At 43.3% G+C, this 25,550-nt stretch overlaps 1 protein-coding gene across 2 annotated transcripts in view; it reads right to left on the reverse strand.

The window, feature by feature from the left end:
• MELTF (melanotransferrin) overlaps positions 1-21,686 on the reverse strand; it is a 133,006-nt gene extending 111,320 nt beyond the window's left edge. For both annotated transcript variants that reach the window (XM_069213147.1, XM_069213146.1), the window contains exon 1: positions 21,502-21,686. In XM_069213147.1, the coding sequence (XP_069069248.1) occupies positions 21,502-21,550 (49 nt within the window). In that variant the 5' untranslated portion in view covers positions 21,551-21,686. The remainder of the gene's footprint in view (positions 1-21,501) is intronic.
• Between the last annotated feature and the right edge of the window lie 3,864 nt (positions 21,687-25,550).

The raw sequence follows: 25,550 nt of genomic DNA on the forward strand, positions 1-25,550 counted from the left end.
TTGAACCAAATGTGCTGATTATTCTAAGAAGGCCAAGAAGCAGCCCCCAGAGCAGGTCAAGTTACACTGAATTGCAGATAACTAAATTAGGGGATAAATGGGTTTCCTCCTCTTGCCACCTACTGGTGTGGCTCACGATTGTATCTGACACAGACTGATAGAAGGAGCATTAATTACCTTCAATGGGAAAGGATGTAAAGATTTTGTGTGCACAGAAATGTATACAATAATACAATGCTTCCGTGAATTAATTGCCATGATATAGCTGTCGCCACAGACGGGGAGTTAAGACTGTGATTTATCATTGTGAGCTGTGCGAATGACCAGGGAGGAAAGTTCCAGTGATGAGTGTTATATGGAGCCTTCTACTCAGCCCACTCCTAGCTCTGGGGAATAAGAACTGCAATGCCTAAGAGGAGGGTCTGTTACTTTTAATGTCAAGAAATCCTATTAGAACTAGTAATGTCAGGGCCAAGGGGCGGACAACCATTTCCATAGCGTAGGCTTCGTTTCGAGAAGTGGGGAATTTTACTTTAGGGGGTCAGAATTGGGAACAACAGGAGTATGCAGTTTTGAGGTCATGGAGAGGGAAATATAGCAAACATTGACTTTAGACTTATATTTTGTTTCTGTTCTGCCACTGGCTTCCTGACCCCAGACATTAGGGGTAACAAAGGAAATCCTAGATGATCCAGAGGCAAGCCAAGGATAGGTGTGCGCTGATTGCCATATCTTGTTTCAGACAGAAAACAAACTGCAGCATTACAGCGCGGTCAATGAATGATGGTTTACCTCAAGGGTCCCCGAAGTTGATCTTGAACGACTGTGTCCACCCCTAGATTTTAGGAAAGCCACTGGAACTACTTACTTAATGGAATTTACTGGCATAGTCAGTGGTTGACTTGAAAGCTGGCGTGATTGCGACCCTCTAGAAACAACCTTGGACACCCTGGGTTTAGGCCCATGAAATATGAAAAAAGATTTCAAATGCTAAGATTGGTATCCAAGGCAATTCAAATAACACTGGTGCTTCCAGAGTTATTTGGCCCTGGTGCAAGTAAGGAACATGGACCATTTGCTATTTTGGCAGTAAAATACGGCAATTATCAAGATTTGATGGGCCCGGTGCCACTACACCTACTGCACTAAGGGTAACGCCTACTCCCCTTGCACACTAAGCTAAGATACTATCCCAGCTGCCAGGCACTGGAATGTCATATTTATAAAAATAACCGAAACTTGGAAGCCTGGGTGTCTGAAACACAGCACTAATTACCCTAAAAAGACAGTCATTATTGTCTTTTTTGAGAGATGCTTTCTTGAGGAAAGCCTGTGCTCTTATCAAGAACTTTACCATCTAGTGAGCAATTTCCCACGGTGAATGTCAGGATTTTTTCAATATATATTGCAATTATCTATTAAAGGGGATAAATGTGGGCTTTGGTGCTTTCAACTTTTGTATTCGTCTGTCTTGTGTGTTTTTTGGGGGGCTGCAAGGATTAATGCCACCACCCACGGCTTACCCTTTCAAGGTCGACTTCCAATGCATAGCTCGAAGCAACAGAAGATATTGCTAAAGTTCCTTTCAGGGGCATGGATACACTTGTGCTAATTGGTTCATGTGCCCTGTACTGGGGCTGGGGAAGCTTGTCCACACTCGAGGGGAAGGTGTGCAATACACGACCGAGCCCAATTGGCTCGGAGAGAGATCTGTGATATTCTTGTCCACAGCGTTAAAAGCACCTCCCGCCTTATGGTTTCAAGGCTCCCATTTAGATGTGTCTTTCATCAGTGAAATGTGTTGATATCCACAAGGAAATCTAGCCTCTTAAAATCACACAGTCTAAAAGGATCATGGTCTGTGTCACCAAAAGCACCCCATCTATCCCTTTCCTGTTAGCATCACCGGAAGAGAGGAGAGGATGCCTTATTTGGATATTCCAGAAAGGGGCGACTTCTTTTCCATTTCTCTGTGTGAATTAAATATTTCTTTGCTGTGGGTACTGAACAGCAGGAGGTATTTTCCGTGAGTAAGATAAGCTGAACAACCAAATGGCTTCTGAATCAGAGTGCTCGAAAGCTATGTTAGATGCACCTTTTTTAGAAAAAATGGCACTTATTTCCGGATGTTGATACCCAAAGTAGTTCACAAGCAGGCAGCTGGCCAGTGACCTCCACAGGATGAACTTCTGGTCTCCGTCCAGTTAAAGGTGCACGAAATTTACCAGTAGCTAACTTTACTGAAAGGGGGCATCTCAACTGAGGATAACTAGGGGCCCAGTGGCAGGGACGCCAATTCACCAAAATGCCAGGAGTAGCGGAAGTGACATCAGACACCATTTCATCTTTACTTTCAATCACACACATGGTTACACAAACACGCATTCACTCGTATACACACTCTTTTGCATGAGCACACACTCACCTGGGAGCATGCACGCAACGTACATTTAAAAGCGTTTTCACTAACCTCCGCTTCCAGGGAGGGTCATATTACAGCTATCTGGACTCCATTTTTATTTCCATTCTATCTTTCAAAAACTCTGTTACACCTGTGATTTACGTCCTTTAAAAAAGTTGTGCACATGTTCCCACTGTTAACAGAATGCTGATTTACAACCATGGATCTGGCCATCATTCAATTTGATACTTCTTCGACCAGAATTTCAATCCTAATTAAATTTGCTTACTTATTCACCAACATGAGATTTTCCCACATATTCAAATACTATGAGTCATACTTTGAACAATTCTATTTTCACTCATGTACATCTTTTGGCACTTTGTTAGCCTGTCATTGTTATACTGTCCACTATCCTTAATCTTTTGAAAAATGCCTTGAACCAGGTCTGTTTCTATTTTTGTTTTTCGCAAATCGTTTGCACCTCAATAATAAATTAATCTAAATATTGTTTAAAACATGCAAATTGTTACATGTTTGAGTGCTGGTCGCATTCTCTGGCAGCCTTATCTTCCTCAATTTTAGCTAGATAAATTTTTAATGAAATTTCCAAATTTTGTAAATTATGTGGCAAATGCCGTAAATCAATATCTATCGGGTAAACACTACAGCTACAGAAATGTATAAATTCACTGACCTTACCATTGTCCATTATTTTATCAACAGTTTACTCATGTTAGGTAAACAAAACCGGAAAAATCTAATATCAGTCAGTACCCATTGTTAGCTGCACTGTGAAGAAAACAACTTATTTTACAATCTAATTATTTTAAAATATACATATAAAATATGAATTACATCATGGTAACCATGTGGAATATGGCAATAGTTTGCAATCCCAAGGTTCTGGAGAAATTTGAAAAACACTCCACCTCTACCCTCATAGTTTCTGACATCACCTGAACCAAAATGATGTTACAGGTAGGTGTTGAAATACCATAAGAACTAATATTTAAAAACAAAAAAAAACGAAAATTCACCATTCACCAGTTGTAGTTTGACTTTTATTAAGACATATAAATATCATTGTCAATTTTGTCATTGTAAATAAAGCATTACTATTTCAGCATGTGGTCCAAGGTTATATGGGATAAAGTATCCCACGGTGCACATAAGTATATTGTAAGCCACAGAGGAGTTCTGTACCAACGTAGAGGAACTAGGATGAAGGCCACCCGCTGGTGGATGCTAAGCCCTGCACTCAACTCAAACGCAGGCGCCCAATCCCTGCTGCACACTGCCTTTGACCAGCCTCTGTACCCAATTCTCCCAAATGTAAGAAAATCTGTTTTCAGTTGGAAAGGATGTGGGTTCTCATCAAGTAATAAGTCTCCAATCTACTGCCTAATGGGAAACAGGTTCCCTGTTGTAGAATTAGACTCTCTCAGGGTAATGAGGCAGAGAATCCCAAGGTCTATCCAGTGCTTTACATTAATACTCTATATTAATGTACGAATATGTGCGGGTATGCAGGTAGACGTGCCTATGGTGATGCACTCCTAAAAGTCTACACCCCTAGCGAACAACCCTATACATGCTAGACACAATATGTCAGGAGAACTACGGGCAGCAGGAAACAGCACAGGAAACCTTGTGGGCTCACCTCTAACCCACAGACCACTGCAAGCACTGGGGACAGGCTTGGCTGGACCCCAGGAAGAGCACCACATCAGAAGCACAGCGGGAGGGAACAGGGCTGTGAAAGGAGGGTCAAATGAGCCCAACTTCGTCGCTGGGCCCTACGGATCAAGGTCATTGCTGAGTGAGTGCGGGCACTGGGACCAGCGGGTGGGCAGCACATACGGGTAAAGAGGTTATTGGGGGAGAAGCATGATGAGAAAGACTGGACTCACAAGAACTGTGGTCTCTAGAGGGGGTTCAAAAGACAATTGGGGGGGTTACTGATCCACATGGATGAAGGCTGTAGTAGTCAGAGCATAAAATGAGATCTATGGTGCTGCAGAATAGAGTGCATCTTTAAGGGTGGCACATATATGGGTCACTTCTTAGCAATATTATAACTGTAGCATATTGGTTGTATTATTGCCCGGTCTGTGCTATTTAAAAAAAAATATTGAATATAGCCATAGTATTTAGAAAAGTCTTAAATCCATAACTCTTTCAACGGATGTCCTAGCTTTCACAGACAGCATGCAGAACTTTCCAGCTCTTTGTGGGAATCTTTCTTGATATAGACCTTGGTCAGAGAAAGTGTGGAAATTAGTCAAGGTGTCTGTGTAGGCTTATGCTGTATTAAAGGTGAAGTGTTGGTTTTTTCTGCATGATTTGCTTGAGTTTTAAGAGAAAATGGAATCCCCTTGTAAATCCCGAGTCCGGTGGAAGTATGAGTTTGCCCCTGAATCAGGAGGGTAAATTGCCCACCCGCGGGTTTTCTGTCTGTACACTTTTTAGTAGGAAAACGTGGTGCAAATTGTTTTGCCGAATGTTGTATACAGTGATGTTATGCATTATCCCATATTCCGATGCATGACATGTGTAATGGTGAGGTAATTGCGTACCTGTTAAATACCGTCATCCACAGCTTACATTTCAAGTGCTGTATCGCGGTTTCATGAGACCTTTAGGTACAGCACACCACGAACATATTGTAAATTGGTCTTAAAGAGAAAGATTTCACCCACAGGGATGCTGCAAGGTTCTCCAAGTACATAGAACTGGTATAGGATGGCTTCCCTTGTCAAGTGCCCCTCTTGGCAGTTCTGCAGGCACGGCCTTTGTGCGGAGCACAGAGGGGTAGTCTCCAGCCTTCAACACCCACAACAGAGGCACACACGCGTGAACTAACTGCTCCTGGCTATGAACAGAGTGGAAGCAAGGTAAGATACCTGCAGTTTCCTGCAGAGATATGGTAAAATCACAAAAGTAAAATTATACTAAAAAACACAGCAGTTTTGTAAAATAGAAGGGTTCAATCAAAACTCAAAGGAATGCGGAAGAGAGACATGATACTGACTGAAAGAAGGGAGGCAATGGAGGATCAGCCATAAAAACATCGGATACTTCATCAGCATCTCTGGTGGACAGCACTGGCAGAGACCCACCGGCTATTGTCATCATTGGGTACACTATATTGCAGTTGCAACACCGTCACAAATGGTGAAGGGTTCTCCCAGCTGACGGAGAATGGCCCCGTCACCATGGAAGGTGGAGGTAACCATGTGAAAGTCCACCACAGTAGTGGTGTTGGACCTTCTCAGAAAGGTGAGCATTCTCTCTTAACATGATTGGGAACACAACTACATGATAAGGGGACAAAATATGTGGCTTTGATGAAGGCATCACTCCCACCCTTTCAGACCAATTTAAGGGTAAACTTGCAGTGTCCATGTGGAAAGTGACATTTCCGACACACAGCCCACATATTGTGGGAAGTGACTTCCCCATGGAGGAAACAGCTACTTCCATGGAGAAATCTCAGGTGACAGGTGCAGAACTTAAATGTGGAAGACTTTCCACCTCCACTGGGGCAGAGGCTCTACATCCGCCAAACTGGTGGACAGAAATTCCACCGGAAAACTCTGGATCAGGCTGTTCAGTTCTCTGGGTCATATTAAAACCTTAAAGTCATGTACAAACATATACGTTTGGTATTTACCTACTGCTCTCTTCTTAGCTGGTTAAATTCAATACCCAAACATATCAAGCGATCAGGTTTAGTAAACGTTTATTGATTTATTAAAAAAGGATACACCCTTTGTCCCAAGCAGAAAGAGTTATTCCTCCATTCTAGCTGAATTGCTAACCCAAAGGTTATTTTTCAAGTGACCTTTAGCGTTAGACGTCACCATCGGTATCTTTCCAGGCAATAAACGGGGCAGTAATTGCACTCTTGTTTCAGCTTTCCTTGACATCTTCATCACATGGCTGCGTTTTCAGGTTTCTTTATGGGTTTGTGTCAGTCTTAATATCTTCCTTGGTAAATATTTAAACACGCGAAAACTATTTATTCCAGGGTGCTGTGCGCAGATTTAGCATTAGAGGCCTGGATAGCTTCTTACAGTAAATTGAATCCTAAGAGTTGAGCAGACTTCCAATTTGTAGATTAACAAAGCCACAAGAACAAAAATGAAAAGGTGTTAAGAATGTAGATCATCCAGAGACCACAGTTAGATTTAAGGTGAAAAGTAACAAAATGTACTTTCACCACTTTTTCCCAGCTAAGAACTCTCTTCTTCTAAAGATCCTTAAAACGTACATATGTTTGAGTGTTCCCTTACCTACAGTTCTATTCACAAAGGCATTTTGGAATACAGAAAATATTATGCCTTAGTATCCTTTAACATGCCTTTGTGAATTAGTCCCAAAATATCTAAAATTTAAATAAAATGTGACTACATTCATGGACAGTGCTTACGCCTAGACATGTATGTGCACGCTATGCACTTTTACTTCTAAGGAGTTGGACATTTCGATCCGATTCTCAAAGGCATTTAAAAGTATGTGAAAGACAACTCCACTAGTATTACTTCCCGAACACAAATTCTTTTATAGCTTTATAGCCTGCCGTAGTGGGCTATACCGGCCATTAAAGGCCCACTTCAGCGTTAAAGGCCCGAGCAGAAGGCAAGGGCTTTTAACAAGGGAGTAGGACTTTAATGCTGGTATAGCCCACCTACGGAGGGTTACATGGCTATTAGAACATTCGGCCACTAGAGGGAAGAATGTTTTAATAAACAGAACAAAGACCTCACGGAACCCGAGGGGTCTGAAATCCCTTCGGGCTCTGTGAGGCCTTTGTTCACAGCAATATCTGGGGAAAAAAACATTGGAATGTTGGCGCTCTGGGCTTCTACCAGCCATTAGAAGCCCAGAGCAGTCCATTGTCTTCAATGGAGCTCCCAACATTCCAGTGTTCTAATATAGTCTTAGAGTCTGCATTAGCAGGCTATACTGGCCATTAAAGGGACTTTAATTACTGGTATAGCCCAGCTATCAAGGGCTATAAGGCTATTAGAACATTCTGACACTAGAGGGCAAAAAGTTCTTATAAATAAAACAAAGTCCCCATGGAGCTCGAGGGGATTAAAATCCTCTAGGGCTCCTAGGGGCCTTCGTTCACAGCTGTTGCTGTGAACAAAGAACATTGGCATGTTGATGCTCCGGGCTTGTACCAGCCCGTAAAAGCCCAGAGCACTTCATTGTCTCCATTGGAGCTCCCAACATTCCAATTTTCTAATGTGAATTAGACCCTTAATTCCCACATTTACGCCAGCCTTTCCAGGCACCACAGTTATGTATGTTGTCACTTTAGGGGGTGCTTATCACCTTTCTGATTGCCTGCTATCCCCAGGGCTAGTACTACTGGTGTAAAATATTTACATTTGTGTATGTGATGCCCTAAAAAGGCAACGTTAAGTAAGCACTGCATTTGTTGACATAGCTGGGCCATGTTTCTTACAGACTGCACATTCCTCGCGGGTAAAGATATCCATTAGGTCTTTGCCCATCCATATTTTACTGAACAATTTAAAGCGTATATCGAATAGGCACAAACATGGAAACCGTCTCCTCAATCCACTTACGGTAGCAAAATAGATGCTATTGTTTTGGAAGCCAGGGTCCTCAGCCTATACAGACTCCTATCCTGTTCTACACATGGGTGGAGGGTGGCATGAGAGGCCCATGAAGGAGAGAAAATGCTGACAGAGGACTGAAGAGGAGTATTATGAGAGCAGTAAGGGCTGCCGTCAGAAGGCCAGATAATAGATGGACGAAGGGTGGTGGATGCTGGGAACCGTGGTAAGGGAGCTGAGGCAGAAGGAGGGAGCTACATAAAAAGGGTTGGAAAGTTTAGTGAGCTGCCAGGGAGCAAAGTGCATGGGAGGGCCAAAGGGGTCAAAAGTGGGCAGGGCAACAGGGTGTGTAGGGATCAGGCAGAGGAGGGGCTGGTGGGAGCTCTGGGCTAGGAGCAGAAGGTTGTGGGATCTGAGGTGATGCTGCTGATCATAGCAAGTCATAGTGAAGAGTGCAGGGCTCAGGGAAGGCAGCAGGTCAGACGGGTGCAGATGAGTTAAAAAGGAGAGTACAGGCATAAGTGGAGCCCGAGAAGATGTGGTGGGGAAGAGAAAACTGTGGTGCGCAACCGTGCTGAGATTGGTCTTGCAAGGACAAGCCGGGGCATAGAGAGGAGTTTCTAGCTGACCTGAAGGATGTGGGATGGGTCGAGGAGGTTGAGAGAGCTGGAGTCAGCTTCGATACATCTGGGGCATGGGTTGGGGGGCTCTTTGGTCACAGAGGGTAGAAGGAAGCTCACACGAGAACAAATGGAAGAGCAAGCTCAGAGAACAAGAGAGGGGAGTGAGGGAAGATGAGACAGTGTGCTACGACAAAAGGAAGGAGTTCCCTGTAAAGGGGGAGAAAACTGGAGGCAGAAGAGAACGTATATGCAGAAAACAGTTAGAGGCAGAAGAGGAAATAGGTGGAGAATGGATGGAGCACAATAGTGGCATATATGGTCAGTGGTTGACAGCACATGAGTGAAGGGAGGGATTAGGTGAGGAGCAGAAACTTAGTGGAGAGAAGGGGCGGAGCAGACAGGAGTGGGGCAGAGGCAGGCAGTGTGCAGGGGATGCTGCAGTGAAGAGGGGAGCGGAAGTAACGCATGGGGCTGGAGTAGCACGTGGGGCAGGTGCAGGACGAGAATGAAGACAAACAAGACTGAAATGAGACTGACGGATATGAATATGTTAGACTGGAGAACAGGGCGAGAAGGAAGAGAGAGGAGAAGGATCACAGAGGTCAAAGGGGGCAGGAGTGGGTGGAATGGGGACGGAGGGGGGGTAGTGTCCAGGTGGGGAGCAATGCATAGTTTATCTTGAATGGCCTGCCTGGGGGGTGTAATCAGATAATGGCTTGCTGTTCCAACTAGGAAAATTAAAAAACTGCATCTCAAGCACAAAGGTCAGATGCTGCAAGGCAGATCTGTGCTGGCACAAATCAAACATGGAAGTGGCACGCCACTCCACAATAGCCAAGAGAGGTCATAGGTCATGAAAACCTTTCACCAAGTATGCCAAAACCCCTCTCGAAGCTTCATTTTAATGAGGATTTGCTTTGCACTAGAGTCTGAGACATAAAGCATGTTTGTCAAACCGAAGGATTATAGGTGATAGTCCACATGTCCAAAAGTATGCAGATCTTAATAGTGATGTGTAAATATGGGTGATAAAGGGTGACCTCACAGTAATGCTCTAACACAAAGCTGCTGGTTGATATTGGCAGAGGGACCAGAATAAGAGTAGACATGAACAACCTTATCATTATGCAATGTATAGGCATTTCACTACATTTTGCATCATTTTAGATTGTTCTTTCTAGTGTACAGTGTACCTAACAAACCTCTTCTTTTACAAAGGGAAGGGATTCATCTGAAAATTCTTAAAGTGCTAAAAAATCTGTGTTAATACAAAGTATGGCATGGTAATTGTCAGTCAAGAATCAGAAGTTTCTAGTGTTTAACATCTTTGCAGGGAAAAGGCTTTGGAAACTTCACCTAAAAGCAGCACCATTGCAAACCACTGGATTGATGAAGGATGCATTCAGAAAGGCGGAAAGGTTTCAAGGCAAGTGTAAAGCAAATGCTGATGTTAAAAGTACATTTGAAAGCAAAGGGAGTACCTCAGAGTCTCTGAATACTAAAGCACCCCGTGGAGGAAAATCATAGCCCAAACTATTAGCAGGAAGGCAGGGTTGTTTGACTATGTCATTTCAGTATTCACTGAAAATACTGATAAAGAATGAACAATAATGAAGTGAAAATACAAAGCATGAATTGTTGTAACTAATAAAGAGACTTTCATTTTAGAATTTCATAAGAGATGAAAAAGTTCAGAAAGAGGTTCAAATATACACTTTTCTGGAAAAATATTGTTCTCCGCCTTAGATGCTCACAGAGGAATACTGCAAGTTTAAACAACGTAAGTAACTGAGATTTGAGGTTCAAACAAAGATGAGATGAAAATAAACAATAGCATGAATTAACCAGGAAGTTCAAGAAGAGGTGGGATAAGAAAGGAAAGGGACAAAACGAGGAAATACAAACTATGGCGCACTTTTACAGAATAACAGGTCACAATCCAACAGAAATTCAATAACTGAGGAGACTGATTATAAATATATCATATGAATGATTAGAGAAGCAGATTAAGACATTTTGTAACCTATTGTTGTTTGCCACAGCAGAATTGTTCCATTTCACTAATTTGCAAATTATTCTTTATAAATGAGAAAAAAAACTAAAATGATGTAAATGCTTGATGAACTGTTAGACAATGATCACATTCAATGGTATTAAATGATCAAAGTTCAAATTAAAAAGACATTCAAAATCTAGAATTGTTGTGCTCAACGGAACATGAGGAGGAAAAATCTATACTGATACTTTTTTCAGGCATGTATAAAATTATGTCAGTAGTTACGTAGGTCTGAGTTTCCAGAGGAAGGGTATTTTTGTTTCAATAATAACTTTCTCGTCATTTGACAAATTTGCACAAACTCCCTCCCCCCAAAAAAAGTTGATCCACCTCAACTATTTGCCGGAAAGTTTTGTGCCATTGCCCATTTTAATTCCCACGTGAAACTTTGCCCTCCAATACAGAAAAATGGCTGTACACAATTACACCTCATTTGGGAAAAAGTTAGAACTTTACTTAGAATGTTTTTTTTTGTGTTTTGGTATAAATTCATTCAACCGTTTTCGGGTTGGGAATGAAAGGGTTAAAAAGTTAGGTGTATCTGAACTGCTGATGGCCAATTTAAACAGGGATAGTTATTTCTGATTGTCTGGTCTTACCATAAAGAAAATGTTGTGGCAACTAATATAGGTCTCCAATAAACGGTCCCTGCATCCTCAAAATTAATTTTAAAAATAAGGGCAGAGGCTTGGCACACTCATACACGCAAGGGAACAGGGAGGTCCCAAGGGGACCCTGCCCCTTTTATTTTGCTAGCCACAACACATAGAGGCAGCCCTTACAGGACTGAGGGGCAGAGTCCCAATTGAAATGTATTATAGTGAATACCAGGTTTTGACGGTCACAAAAAGGAGAACATAGTAAGGGTGATATCAGATTTTAGTCACAACATGAATCATTTGTTTGTGGTATTTTACTTATTTCAGGAATTCTAGTAAGTTCTCAGGTGATTTTACCCTGCAAATAATGCTGACCTTTTGGTGGGATTTGATTAATCAAATTTAAGAGGAAACTGTTTTTTCTCATGAGTTTCTCATCGAGGTTATGGAAAGTTCTTCAGAAGATAAAACAAGAGCACATTTTCTAAAGGTTCACCCTATCTTCTTCAGCCATGTGAGTCTAACACATGTACTTCCAATAGCTGCAGTCTGTCAGTGATTTACCAGTGAGCTACTGTAGCTTCCCACAGTGTTCACACGAACAACTAGCATAAATAACATTCTATATTTATGACAAGGTGTGGCCACCTGAACGCCATCTTGATGGAATCAAAGCTGTAAAGAGTAAAGCATTTTCTTGAAATGAACTGAATTAGGTCATTAATTTTGTCCTAGAAATTCTGGGTAGTGCTCTAAAAAGACAACATGAGAACGTGTTTTCAAGGAGGTTCTCACATATCTTTCCCCATGTCAGTAAAACATTCTAACATACAGACTAAGAAGTGCTTTCAACACCCACAGCAATCTGTCAGTTAACTCTCCAGTGATGACTGCAGCTTCACCGCAGAGGTCTAATGAGCAACTAGAGTGCTAACATTCTCAATTTATGACAAATGTGTGACACCTCTGAACACCATCTTGTGAAATCAGAGCTGTAAAACTGACATTTCCTGCAGAGGAGACGGCAGTATAGACAAAAAGAGGGGGTCCGTTTTGTCACAGAGATTATGGCTAGTGCTCTTTAAAACAAAATTAGGACACATTTTCTATGAGTTCTCAAATATCTTCCCCATGTATGTCAGTAAAACATTCTGAAATATAGAAAAAAGGATGTATTACCAACACCATCTGCAGTGTGTTGTTTAACTCCCTACTGATCAAATTCAGCTTCACCATAAAATCCTTATGAAAAACTAGAGTATGAACTTGTTGAATTCAAGACAAAAGTGAGGCTCATCAGAAAAACATTCTATTGGAATTGGAGTTATTGAATTGAAAGCCTTCGCTGAGGAACAGGTCGAAATAAATGAGGATTGAGATGTCAATCAGACAGGAAACCACTGGGTTAAAAACGTGAGGGGACATATGGGCTTCTTAATAGTTTGAGGCATAATGCATTTTTAAAGGAGCTGAAAACAGTAATAAAAAAAAAAAAGAGAGAAATGTCTGCACACTTAAGAATTCCCTTTTCACATATATTTACTCAGCCTACCCCATCTTCCCAGTCGTTGAACAGCTCTATAATTTGGATATAGTAATATTTTGGTAGAGAAATATATTTACATATACACTGAAAACAATACAAACGTTAATGTTGTTACAGTTAATTTAGATGCTAAGATCTTAACTTCAGTTAAAAAAAACTGCCTTTCACCGCAAAAAACAATAGCTGAAATGCTATAGTTAGGTGTTGAAATGAGGCATGAAAGAATATTAGATACCCAAATCCCACTGAAATATGCCAGGAATAGTTTAGTGAACTAATTATACTATATACCCCCATCACGCAAGACTTATAACCTCAAATATTAAAATATTATATCACTTCCAGTGGAAAATATATATAGACATATGTGTGTGTATATATATATATATATATATATATATATATACACCACTTAAAAAAACAAAAGTTACAGTGAGGTTATAGTTACGTTTAAATTTACTCACACTAAACCATATATATTCAAGAAATTCAGCCGTTAGATCAAGTAACAATAACTCATGCCCTAGGGTAGCTATAACTCGCGTCCCTGCCATGCACAGTTTTCTCCTCAATAATTGTATTGCAAATGTTACATTGATATTATCAATGATGTTATCAAAGATGTTGTGAGTAATGTAATATGTGGGGTAATTAGCAGTGCATGGCGCAAGTTATAGTTCCTTTAGGGCATGAGAAATAGTTACTTGAGCTAACCATAACTAGAACTGCGGCCAGCCCCCTATAACCAAACCAACCCCGCTTCACGAGTGCGGCAAGGGGTTGGCCACAGGACCAGGCCAGAGGCCAGGCCCTGCAGTCAAAGCCTTTAAGGTCCAAACTCCATGCTACGCATAGCCTTTGGCCATGTGCAGCACAGGTTGGACACAGGGCCTGGCCTGGCTACGTGCAATGGCCTACCCCCCAAAAGCAACCAACCCGACGCCAAGCACAGCCAAAGGCTATGCATGGCGTGGGGTTTGGAGCTTAAAGGGAGCAACGTTATATATATATACATTTAGGGTGTCCGTACAGGCCCCGGGGACCACCATGTCCCAGGACTACAAAATAAAAATAGTTTGGGGGGGTGTGCATACCCTCTCTGAGCCCCAGAACCAACACCTCCCCAGGGCTACATTTAATAAATATATGGGGTGGTCGTGTGGATCTGCCCCCCACCCAGGCTCCAGGGTTCACCACTTCCCTTGGACTACATTTATTAAATATAAGGGGGGCTGTGCGGACCCTCCTGCCTCCTTGGACCACCATTTCCCTGGAACTACATTTTGATGTGGGGCTTCACGGACAACTCCAGGGAACACCACCTCCTTGGGGGTACATTTATTAAATACATGGGGGGGCGTGCTGACTCTCTTCCTCCACTCGGGACCACCATCTCCCCAGCGCTACGTTTATTCAATATAACGGTGGGGTCTGCATGGACTCCCTCCCTGGGCCCACTACATCCTGAGGCTAAATTTATTACATCTAAAAGGGTGTCCAAGGGGACCCACCCGGGCCTCGGGGACCACCACCTGCCAAGGGCTACATTTATTAAATAGGGGGGCACACGGACCCGGAGACCACCACCTCCCCGGGGCAAAATTCTTATTTAAAATGGGTGGGGGGGGACATGCTTCCCCCCCTCCTTAGGCTGATTTCGGCCCCGGAACCCCATCCCCCTGGGCCCAGCCATGTCCTCCTATGTGCCCTGGCCTCCACCAGTGCCCCCAGTATTTACAGATGGGGATCCCGGGGGGCCTTAAGGTGCCTGTGGTCCCAGTTGGCTCCCTGCCTCCTATGGGAGCTGGCACTGCTCCTGCATAAAGGGACCTACTAAAAATGCAGTTCTCTGAGTGTGAGAGCAGTATTTACACTTCTTTCCCTGCCTGCATGACAGCGGGCAGGGAAAGTGATGAAAACTCCACTTCCAGCAAGCGGAGGCAGTTTTAATGCTCCCACTTGCTGGGAGCTGAGTTATGTTTGATTTTGCTTGGTGGGAGCTGTGATCGGTACGGACTGGCCCAGGGGAGGTGGGGATCCATGGGTCTGTATATGGCCAAGGAGGGGACACACGCGCCCCCCCTCCTTTAAAAAAAACTAAAACAAAAAAAATGACCCCAGGGAGATGGTAGTCCCCGGGGCTCAGGTGTTCCGCACGGCACCCTCACTTATATTTTATTTAATTTAAATTAGGCCTAGGGAGGTGGTCTGCAGGTGCCACCACCCCACCCACCCCCAATTTAGTTACTATATCTAGCCCCCGGGGTGGTCACATGCCCACCCCCGCCCCCAATTTTTATTCATATATAGGTCCAGGTGGGGGGTGGTCCCTGTGGTCTGGGGGGGCCCACAGGGTTTCCATTTTGTAGCCTCAGGAGGTGGCGGACCCCTGAACCTGGGGGATTGTCTGCACAGCCTTCCCGTATATTAACTACATTTTGTCCCGGTGAGGTGGTGATCCCTGGGGCTTTAATGAGCCCTAGGAGGGGGGGGCATGTGCCCCCCCTCCTTTATCCAGTGTGAATGCTCCCGGGACCTAGCCCACTCAGGAGCAACATTATGTGATGCAATAAAGCCTTGCTCATTGAAAACAGGCTGTGCACTTTAGGCTTCGTCTGTGTTTCATGGCTGTCCGCCATTCAGTGAGGTAACACCTTTTCGGCCTCGTCCCAGGGAGGGGTGAGATTAGACAAGCCTAAAAAATCCCAGAAGACCCTGTGACAAGTAGTGAATGGTGTGCGTTTCAAACTGTGCTCACACTGATTCGTGAAAAAGAAAGAGCACTAGGAGGTGGAGGAGAGGATCAGCCCAGGTGATGTAAAATGCCGACTTTTCAGGACCGCCTTGCTACTCAGTTAATCCTATGGGAACAGGGTATATTCTTTGCAAACTGGTTGTGTATGTGGGAGGGGGGGAGCCCAGCATAGATATAAATATGTTTGCTTTTGAATTTGGGTAGGAGAGAGGGGATAAGGTGAACACAGACCCTGTACAGTAGTGGAAACCGAGCTCTCAAGTTTTTATAGTCCTCGTGTAAATAGATCACTTAGACTCTGTTTTTTCTTTGCATTATGCGACTTGTAGTCCTAATTTTCCAATACGATCCACAAAACTATGAATCCCAAAAGCAAAGAAAAACACTTGCATATGGAAATGGGAACGTGAGAGCTCGTAGCGTTCTGTGGCGTGCTAAAAATTCTCCAAGTAATACAGATCCTTGCTCTCGCACAGCATGATAAGTGCTGCGGCTTGGCAGGTTTAGGTCTGACTCAGACTTTGCATGAAGCAGAGATGTCCCAGGAAAGGCCATATGCACAGAGGAATAACGGGGGCACCATTCATTACAACACGTCACCCGAGACACCTTTAGTGCAGGGCTTGTGAGTACAGGAACTGTGGGTGCAGGACATATCAACACAAGAATTGAGGAGATGAGCTCCTCCTATACCAGGTGTGTTAGTAGAGGACCAATGCATGCAGATGTTCTAAGTGCAGGATCTGTGAACAAAGAATATATCCCCGCAGGACATTTCTGTGCAGGCTTTGACCCTGCTGTTCCTATTTTGTGGCAGCAGTGCCCATGGTTGCAGGTCCACTCCTGCATCTATGACTGTTGTGGGCAGCTTGTTTGCCAATTACCCTTTGTGCAGCTGATAAAACAGCAATCTGAGTGGCTCTCATTTCAGAGATTATACTGGTTACCACAGGTTGTGTGATCCCTGCTTTCATGCAGTATCCAGGAGGCAGACGAAATGGTAAATATGAGAAGAGTGAAGGGGAAAAAGGGACAAAAAGACCTAGAAGCCATGAATAGGCCATCAAGAGGAAAGAGGTGAGTATGGATGAGATACAAGAAATGGATGAGGTGACAAACAAGAAAAGGTGAGGTAACAAGAAAGATGAGGTAACAAAACAGTGAGGAGACAGTCAATACAATTATGGAATGGAAGAGGAAACGTCCAATGAACAAAGAGGTTACAATCAAAGAGAGGTGATGACAGAAAAGAGACAGGTAACAAAAATTGAGTAAAGTGACAGTCAAGGAAAGGAAGAGGAGACGTTCAAGGAAGGTAGAGGTGAAAGGAAAGAGGTAACAAGGAAGAAGTGAAGAGATTGCTAAGGAATGAAGAGAATATGATGTGGAGACAGTCAATGGGGTATATGAACATAGTTGAGGATGGGAAGGAGAAAGAATCAAGAAAGAATGAGAGAAATCAAGAAAGGAGCAAAGAGAGAAGAGATGAGGGCACAAGGAGACGATCAGCAAAGGAAGCGGTTCGAAGAAAGGATTGAAAAGGCACTGAAGGGAGAGCCGAGGTCTTGATCGGAAAGTGTTGAGGAGACAGTCAAGAAAGGCATGAGGAGACAGCAAATGTATGTCAAGACAATTAAGGAAGAGGGAAAAGGCAGCTAACAGATTGATGAGAAGATAATAAAAGAGTGGATGAGGTGACAGTCAACAAAGAGTGAGTTAACAATCAAAAATCTGAAGAATCAGCAAAAGAACCCCAGAGGAGGCGATAGTAAAAAGGTGTGAGGTGACAATTAGGACAGGAGTTACAAAAGTATGAGGCGACCATCAAAGAAGAATTGAAGTGGTAGAGAAGAAGGTATGTAGGATGTAAATAGCAACAAGGACGATATGAAGAAAAATTCTAGGAAAAGATAAGGTTATAGTGTATGTCAGCTAACTTGGCAAAACAAAGTTTCTGAAATATTTTATGAGGGTTCCTACAGAGATGCCTTTACAAACTATTAACTTTTGGCCAATTTGTTCTAGAAATTGTGCTTGAAAAATTCATAATTTTACACCATTATATTTAAAAATAATTTGCCGTAGACCCCAGAGTCCTCCCTAAGTCTTCTATTGCGTTGCTTGTGAGAACAGCAAAATCAGGATTTGGTCTAACGCCCCACCGCTTTCAAAGTTCACCAGCCGCCAGTGCTCAGTAGAGGGCTGAAAGCAGTGAAATACGTTGAGGTTTGCTTGATATCAGAAAAAAAACGACACACTAACAAAAATGACAACATTTGTGCCACATCATACAGAGTTCATGTTTGATGAAGACTTCTATCTCCAAATGTTGAGGTCATGGTTACGGGGGCTTTCTTTGTATAGTCATTCAATAGCCTTTACCCGGGGTGGTAGGAAAAGATCGTACCGTCACACTTATCCAATGATAAGTACAATGAAAATGCACTATAATACAGCTTAGCTATTCTAATGGCCTCATTTGGCGATGGCATAAGAGAATGGGGCTTTCTATATGATCCCTATTGAATGTAATTTTTGCATACATCCACAGCAGGTCATTATTAGATTATCTGGATAGTGATGTTGTAGTCAAGGAAAACAGACTGATTTAGAAAATATGCAGGAAATGTACTGTCAATAATTCTATATCGTGTCACGGAAGCTGTTACTCTTACAGTGTGGTTTGATGTACACTTTAAGGTGAAATAGCTAGAAGTAAAAGGAAAAATACTTTTGGAAATTAGTCATATGAAAGTGTGAATAAATATGACTAGAAGAATAGGCACATAAACGCAGGTGAAGAACTCACTAGAGATTATGTTGGAAGTGGCACAAAAAAATAGATGGGAGACATAGGAAGCCATTGCTGAAGCCTAGCTAAGAACTGTGATAAAAATTCTATATTAATCAGATCTTATAGTAAAGAGAAGAACTATGAATGTAGGCTATTTGAGGATCACTAGGAAATGTTTGATTTTAGGTAAGGAGCTAGCTTAGGTCTCAGGAATACACCCACAGAAAACATAAAAAACAGAGACCTTCAAGTACATAGGGCCAGATTTATCAAAGAGTTTTACCCATTCTGTTTCTAGGGGAAAATGTGTTCGTACAAATGGCCCATAGTATGGCATGGTTAAGAGAGTGTGAGAGGTAAATAAAGTTTGAGGGTCTTGAGCGAATTTTCACTTGTAGCATCTTAACATGGTAGTGTGGAATTCATTTTAAAAAAATCGGAATTTAAAGGATGACCATGGCAGACAATATGTGATTAAAGAATTTTGAAATTGTGACTTCTCTCTCAGAATGCACAGTCAACCTCAAATATAAGAGGAGCATAACAGAACTTTTAAAAAGCAAATAAAATAATTTATCACAGCCATGAGGATAGTAAATTTGCTGTATCTTATTGGAAAATATGTTAGTCTGGCCCACTAGTGTAGCTCATAGGATATTAGATTGTATTAAATAAAACTCACAGAAAGGTACTGCCTTGCAATGAAGACCAAGGTAAAAATCTAAGGAATGAAAAAGAGCTAGATAAAGTGGTTCTGTTGTAAAATATAGGTGTCGGGTATTAATATATGGTGGAAGTGTTCAATGTGGAGTAAAAGGTTATATTCTGCTAATTATGGGTAGATGAGGCCTCTTATGAGGTAGACTGGTGTTAAGAATAAAACAGTTAGTACATCTTGGCTATCATCAATTATATGGAAATTGTACATTTACTTTATATAAATATGAGTCCTTAGAGTACAATAATGAAAAACATTTAGCTCTTTAAAGGTTGTATGAAAGCATAGGTTGGATGTGAAAAAACGTTATGAAAAATGGACAGAATGATGTCCCGATTTACTACTAGAAATATAATGGAATGAAGGAGTGATATGCAGGAAGCTCAGATGACTACTGTAGAACAACCACAAATATGAGCAAAGTATTTTACCTTTTTTAAGAATATAAAAGAAATTACAACAATAGGTTGAGGTGTAGGTTCCCAAAGTAAACAGAATTATAGAATTAAAAATACTGATTATGATAAAATAAAGTATTCAAATGAAAAGGCTATAAAATGTGAAAGTTGTAAATAATATAATATACTTAATATAAGAGAATATAGTATTGGAAGAAATATTTTGATTAGTTAGAAACCCCAAAAACCGCAAGCACGATAAGGAAAATTAAATGGCACCAAAACCAATTGCATCACGTTATTCTTGAGAAACCATGGATATGAAATAAAAACTTCTTAGTCGCAGTGGACCGTTTGCAAATTGAGACTGGGATTTCTTCTTGAGTGGAAATGAGTTTCACAGACTCCCAGAAAAAATAAGGATGATCATACTTAAAAATATTATAGTGCACTCAAGTTCTAAAGCACTCTGTGCTAAATTGTGCAGCATCAATGCATTCATGAATGACAAATAGTAACATTAATAATTTGCTTTAAGTGAGCAAGCAAGGGACCCTTTAACATTTAATGCTTGCTTGAGTTTTTTTCAGTTATGCCTCTAATGTAGTTCTTGAAAAGCTTCACTCCTGTTTTTGTAGTCTGCATGTTTGTGTTCTGTAGATGTGTCCAATCATTACATTGTTTCTGGAATGCTAGAATTGTTTTCTATAAAATGGCCAGCCTTCAGGTAAGTATTAACCAGCTAGGAATGAGGGTTGTTAGAGCACCCTTGGCTTTGGAAAGGAGCTCACTCTCAAAATGTGCATGAAACACTGGGGGCACAAACCATTCAGAACTCAGCAGTCAGAATCACCCTCAATCTCCCCCCACCACACCCACACAGATCATGGAGCTCGACCGGCTCCCCAAAAACAAACAAGCACAGTTCAAACTCCTCATCCACAATTTCAAGGCACTACATAGCACTGACCCAGCATACTCCAATAACAGCATCTGCTTCCACAAACCATCCAGGCACCGCCACTCGGCCAGACTTCTAGTTGCGCAAATCCCATGCATACGGAGAACACGATCCGGAGGTCGAGCCTTCGCCTACATCCCTTCTAAGGAGTGGAGCAACCTGCCACTACACATTCAAGCATTTTCCTCGTTAGGTGAATTCTGCTACAAGCTGAAGACCTGGATTTTCAAGTGACCCCACCAGCCCCAGGCGAGGCCCACACCTGCTCAGCGCCAGGATGCCCTCCTAGTGACAGAGCGCTTTACAAATCAACATAACATCTGTAGGCTTATGTCTATGTTTGAAATATAGATACAACTTTTTAGGGATTCTCGTAGAATTCTGGGAGCACTCCTGGGATTCAGTGATAGTCTGCATACCGAAATGTTAGCGGTGTATGACTCCACTTCCGGAAATGTGATATGGAAATGTGTTAGCATTTTCATTTTTTGTGTTTCTCCAGAGAGAACGTATTTCAGCACACAGAAGCTCCGTCCTCGAGGCACATAGAAACTCCGTGCTCGAGGCCACCTTCAATTTTAGAGCTGTCCAATCGAATCCTGAAACACATTTACTCCTGCCCTTGTCAGCAATACAATAGTTACCCTGATCCATATAGAGGTTAGTGGAAAGTTGGTTAGAGCTGACATTGATAATGCAAAATTCATATAAAAATAAAAAAACAAAAATAATAGGAAGTGCAGGGGGCCACACACTTTCTTAGGAGCACCGTGGTGCTGTTTAATACCACAGCTGCAAATACAAAGTCTGCCTGGTCTTGAACCCAATTCATGGCTTCTCCTGTCACAGACCTACATTCACTTCATGAATCACTCCCACTCTTCCAGGTTCTTTTTCATGCCTGACCTCTGCCCTTCTCACTGTGCTCCTGCCCCCCGCCCCCACTCTCGCTTTGGGTTTACATCCGATCGTGAAAAAGAACGAGCGCCGGTCCCACCACCGGCACAAATCAAGCAACGGCTGAAGAGGAGGGGAGAAGGCGGTCCGGACACTTACCGGCGTGCAAGGAGGCGAGAAGGACGAGAAGAGGCGCCCGGGAGTCCATGGCCAGCGTGTCCCGCGGCAGCGCCTCTGAAGCCCTGGAGCCTGGACTCTGTCCTCGGGCTCCCTCACACCCCGGCCGCCGTGCCTAAGAAGGAAACCCTGCGGACGCTGTGCCAGGGCCCGGGCAGCCGAAGCAAACCTCTGAGCCCAAGGTGCTAACAGAGGGCAACGTCCACCTCTCGCCTCCCTCGTGACAGGAGCACCTGTCTGAGGAGGGGGCAGTGCCCCAGACTCGTGTTTACTATAAAAACGCCTTCAGTGCGTGTTCCTCACAGGAGATTTATTTGTACATTATTTTCACGGAGCAGACGATGCCATACATCAAACGAGCCTCTTGATTGGGTCTGGGCAACTTTTGTTTTAGCGACCTGTGAATAACTGGTTGTGGCCTCCCCTTCATTGAGGCATTTTAACTCTCCCATGCTCCAATTTAACTTCTTCTGACTCAAACGTAGCGCTTTGAGGTAACCGCAAGACTACACACAGCGCATAAAACAACACAATTAAACTTCCTGGGCTTTTCTGCAAAAATTCATAACTCAGGAAAAAATCATGGGTAAAAGGAGAGCCCCAAATAGTATCTGGAAATGTTTCTATTTCGTAAAAAATCTGAGAGGCAGTAGGTCACTTTTTTTTTTTTTTTTAAATTAAATTTAAAGTCACGCAAGGCGTTCAGGACACGTCGTTGTATTTTCTAGAAATATTGTCTTTGACGTCCAATCACAGGTCGGCGATTAACTGTGAGGCTTTTGTCATTGTCAGTGCTTGTCCTGACAGTTTTGTTTTTGAAAAACGTTATTGTTGGGAAGCTAGTTGATCCTATTAAGAGAACGAAATGGTTAAAACCAAAAATGTTTTCTTGGTCTCAAAAAGCACAATGCCATAGTAGTCCCCCCAGTTATATTTACTCCAGGTGCCTCTGGGACTATCTACACCAGTGGTTCCCAACCTGTGGGCCGGGGACGCCTGGGGGTCCGCGAAGCCTCCTCAGGGGGTCCGCGACTGCTTATAAAATTAAACAATATTAACAGATTAGGTCTCCAGATTTCAGTGATGACTCAGCGGGGGTCCCCAGGTTCCAGTAACGATAAAGTGGGGGTCCACAGAAGTCAAAAGGTTGGGAACCACTGGTCTACACCTCTCAATCCAAGGAGTTGCCACAGAGACGCTGATGAAGCTGCTGGAGGATCGCCTCAGTCTTCAGGTTGCATCGCCGGCTTTGTCTTTCTTCCCCTTCAGCAGCACACCACACATGTTCGACAGTGTGCGACTAAGTTGCCTTCGCTTGATGAACAGTGTGTGAAAATGATGCCCTTCACAAGTAGCATGGTATGAATAGTGTATCCTCACCTGATGGACAGTGTGTGAATTTTATACTTTCATGTTATGCCCCGTTTATGGGTGACCTAACAGTACATCTAGGAGATGGACTTCTGATGCTCCAGGGTGGACTCCTCGCTCTTTTGTTCTGTAGCTCCAGTGGGGTGGGACGCCATATTCTAGACTTAACCGCACTGTGAGGGGGTGGACGCCTGCCACTTCTTGGTGGACTCTTAACAGTAACTGCCCAGATATGCAGGCATCGCAACTTGTACTACATGAGAAAGGGGATCATCGGCATTAAGGGAATGACACTTCATCCATAGTGACTGAGGAATTGCAACCACAGCATCTCTTACCGTAGCCGACATCCGCAGGGCACAGTGTCCACACATGGAAAAACATTCAATAGCTTCAGGTGAAGGGCTTAGAATTCAATGTCAAGTAGGAGAATGGGTTTCTGGAGAAGGAGCCGGAATACTCAAGGATTTTACCAGATGTGACTCATGGTTTCCTCTTGGCTGGGCACCTTTTTGTTATCAAGGCTGATGACAGATTGTTGGCCCCAAATGAGAGCAAAAATCAAGCAGATGTGCAGATTCTAAACAGCATATCAAGCCAGCCGGAATGCTAGTGCCTACGTTGAAGCAGGGTTGCGACAGTCCTCAGGGTTATGCAGATATCGTTCCAAATCCTAGGTGCACAAATGGAGAAGGTCTGTTGCCTGGTTTATCGTATTATTATTATTATTTTTTTAGCACTGCTTCATCTCCAGTCTGACAGTTTATTTGCTGGGGCTACAATGAAAGCCAACAGAGATGCAAGCTTTTCATCAAAGCAGGCAGGGGTGATGGTCAAATACAGCATCATTATTTGGGAGTTTCTCTGACAGTGATTAGTATTCTGGGATTTTTCAGCCCAAAATAATCGGTTAAACGTAAAACTACCAGAATGCAATGTTGTATAGATTAAGTGGGATGTGCCATGAACCTTGGCTACAAGACTCCTACTAACTCCTCCTCAGCCTTTAAAAGTTCTAATATTTACACAGTTGCATTCTGCACTTTATTTTGTGTATTAGCACGATGCAGATTCAAAAGCTGGTACTTCTATACGTTTTCCATGGTTCATTCGCATATGGGTGGTCCTGGTCTGTAGCGCACTCAGTAAAACAATGATAGTCTGCAATGTTTGCTACAGCACCACCTCTGGTCCTCGCAGCCTACCGCCTTGAACTTCTGCCCTGCCTTGCTACAGTGAGGGGCAGATGTGGAGGGACCACAAGAAGAGAGACCGTGAACAGTGGGTGCACAACGCTAGTGTGGGGCCCTGGGCAGCTGTCCACAGTGACCTTGGCTGGTGTAAGCGGCAGCACTCTGAGGAGATGACTGGCTGACTAGCAGAATTAACAGAGAAGAAGCATCGGAATACATCCCATCAACCTGTGACAGAAAAATAGTGGGGATTTTACAGATTCTAAAATATCAAGTGGTATAGTAAAGACATCACCCTAAATGACAGCACCCATGGTGAGATCTCAAATGCTAAGGGGGTGGGGGGGGGGGGGAGCTAACATCACCCTAATGAGGTAAAGCTGTGAATGAGGTGTAGCAGTGGCTCGTGGGCAACTGAGCCCCCACTCACAATGTGACTGGCATTATTCCTGACTTGAGAACTCAAGAGCACAGCATATTGCGAAAGCCGCTCTACACAGTGGGCACAATGGAGCAGGGCCTGATAGTCTCATGAGGTCTGGTCGCCTTGCAGAGCATGTGTCTGGAGAACTCGGTACACTGCCGGTCATCTTCCTCCATGTCTGGTCTCATTCGGTTGACCCACACGCTAGCAGGTAATGTGCAACCCAGATGCACAGTTACTGGAAGAGAAGTTTGTGCAGATGTTGAAGCAAAACCTCAGGTGCGCACCAGCCCTCATTCAGCAACCACAAAGAGTGAGGTCTCTAGGGCTTGATGATAGCAAAAGAAGAGCATTGCTTTCCTGGCCCCCTATCCCAGGAGGCCTTGAATAGAGAAAATGTGTTACTTGTCTAGGTAGGTGGCCTTTAGCCTGCACAGAAATTTTGCATTGCAACCTAGAAACCCACAGCGAGTAAACTATCTGGTATTCACTAACATTTAGTTGAGATAAGGGGCATGCTGCAAGCTGGTGTCATTCTTATTTCAGGGGATGGTGGTAGCTACTTCCATACTGGGCTTCATTATTGCCATGGCGATAGCTTGTGGAGACTGCAGTGTCCAGGGTCTATTGCCTACAGAAGGTCTATGGGATACTATTTCTGGTCACTACATTTCCTTGCATCTACGGTACATCTATCAGACTAGACTACGGCAACGCCCTCTACGCGGGAACGGCCAAGCTCCAGAAGAAACTCCAGCGCATCCAGAACGCCTCATCCTCAACCTCCCTTGCCACAAACATCTCAGCCCACCTCAAAGACCTCCACTGGCTACCAGTCAACAAAAAGATAATCTTCAAACTCCTTATCCACGCCCACAAACCTATCCATGACGACCGACCGGCCTACCTCAACTTCCACGTCCGGACACGCCAGCTCCACTCCGCCAACCTCACACTTGCAACCATCCCCCACATTCACCGTACCACATCCGGCGGCAGATCCTTCTCCCACCTCGCCACCAAAACCTGGAACTCCCTCCCAG

This window comes from Pleurodeles waltl, chromosome 11 (genome assembly GCF_031143425.1).
Source record: "Pleurodeles waltl isolate 20211129_DDA chromosome 11, aPleWal1.hap1.20221129, whole genome shotgun sequence".
Lineage (NCBI taxonomy): Eukaryota > Metazoa > Chordata > Amphibia > Caudata > Salamandridae > Pleurodeles > Pleurodeles waltl.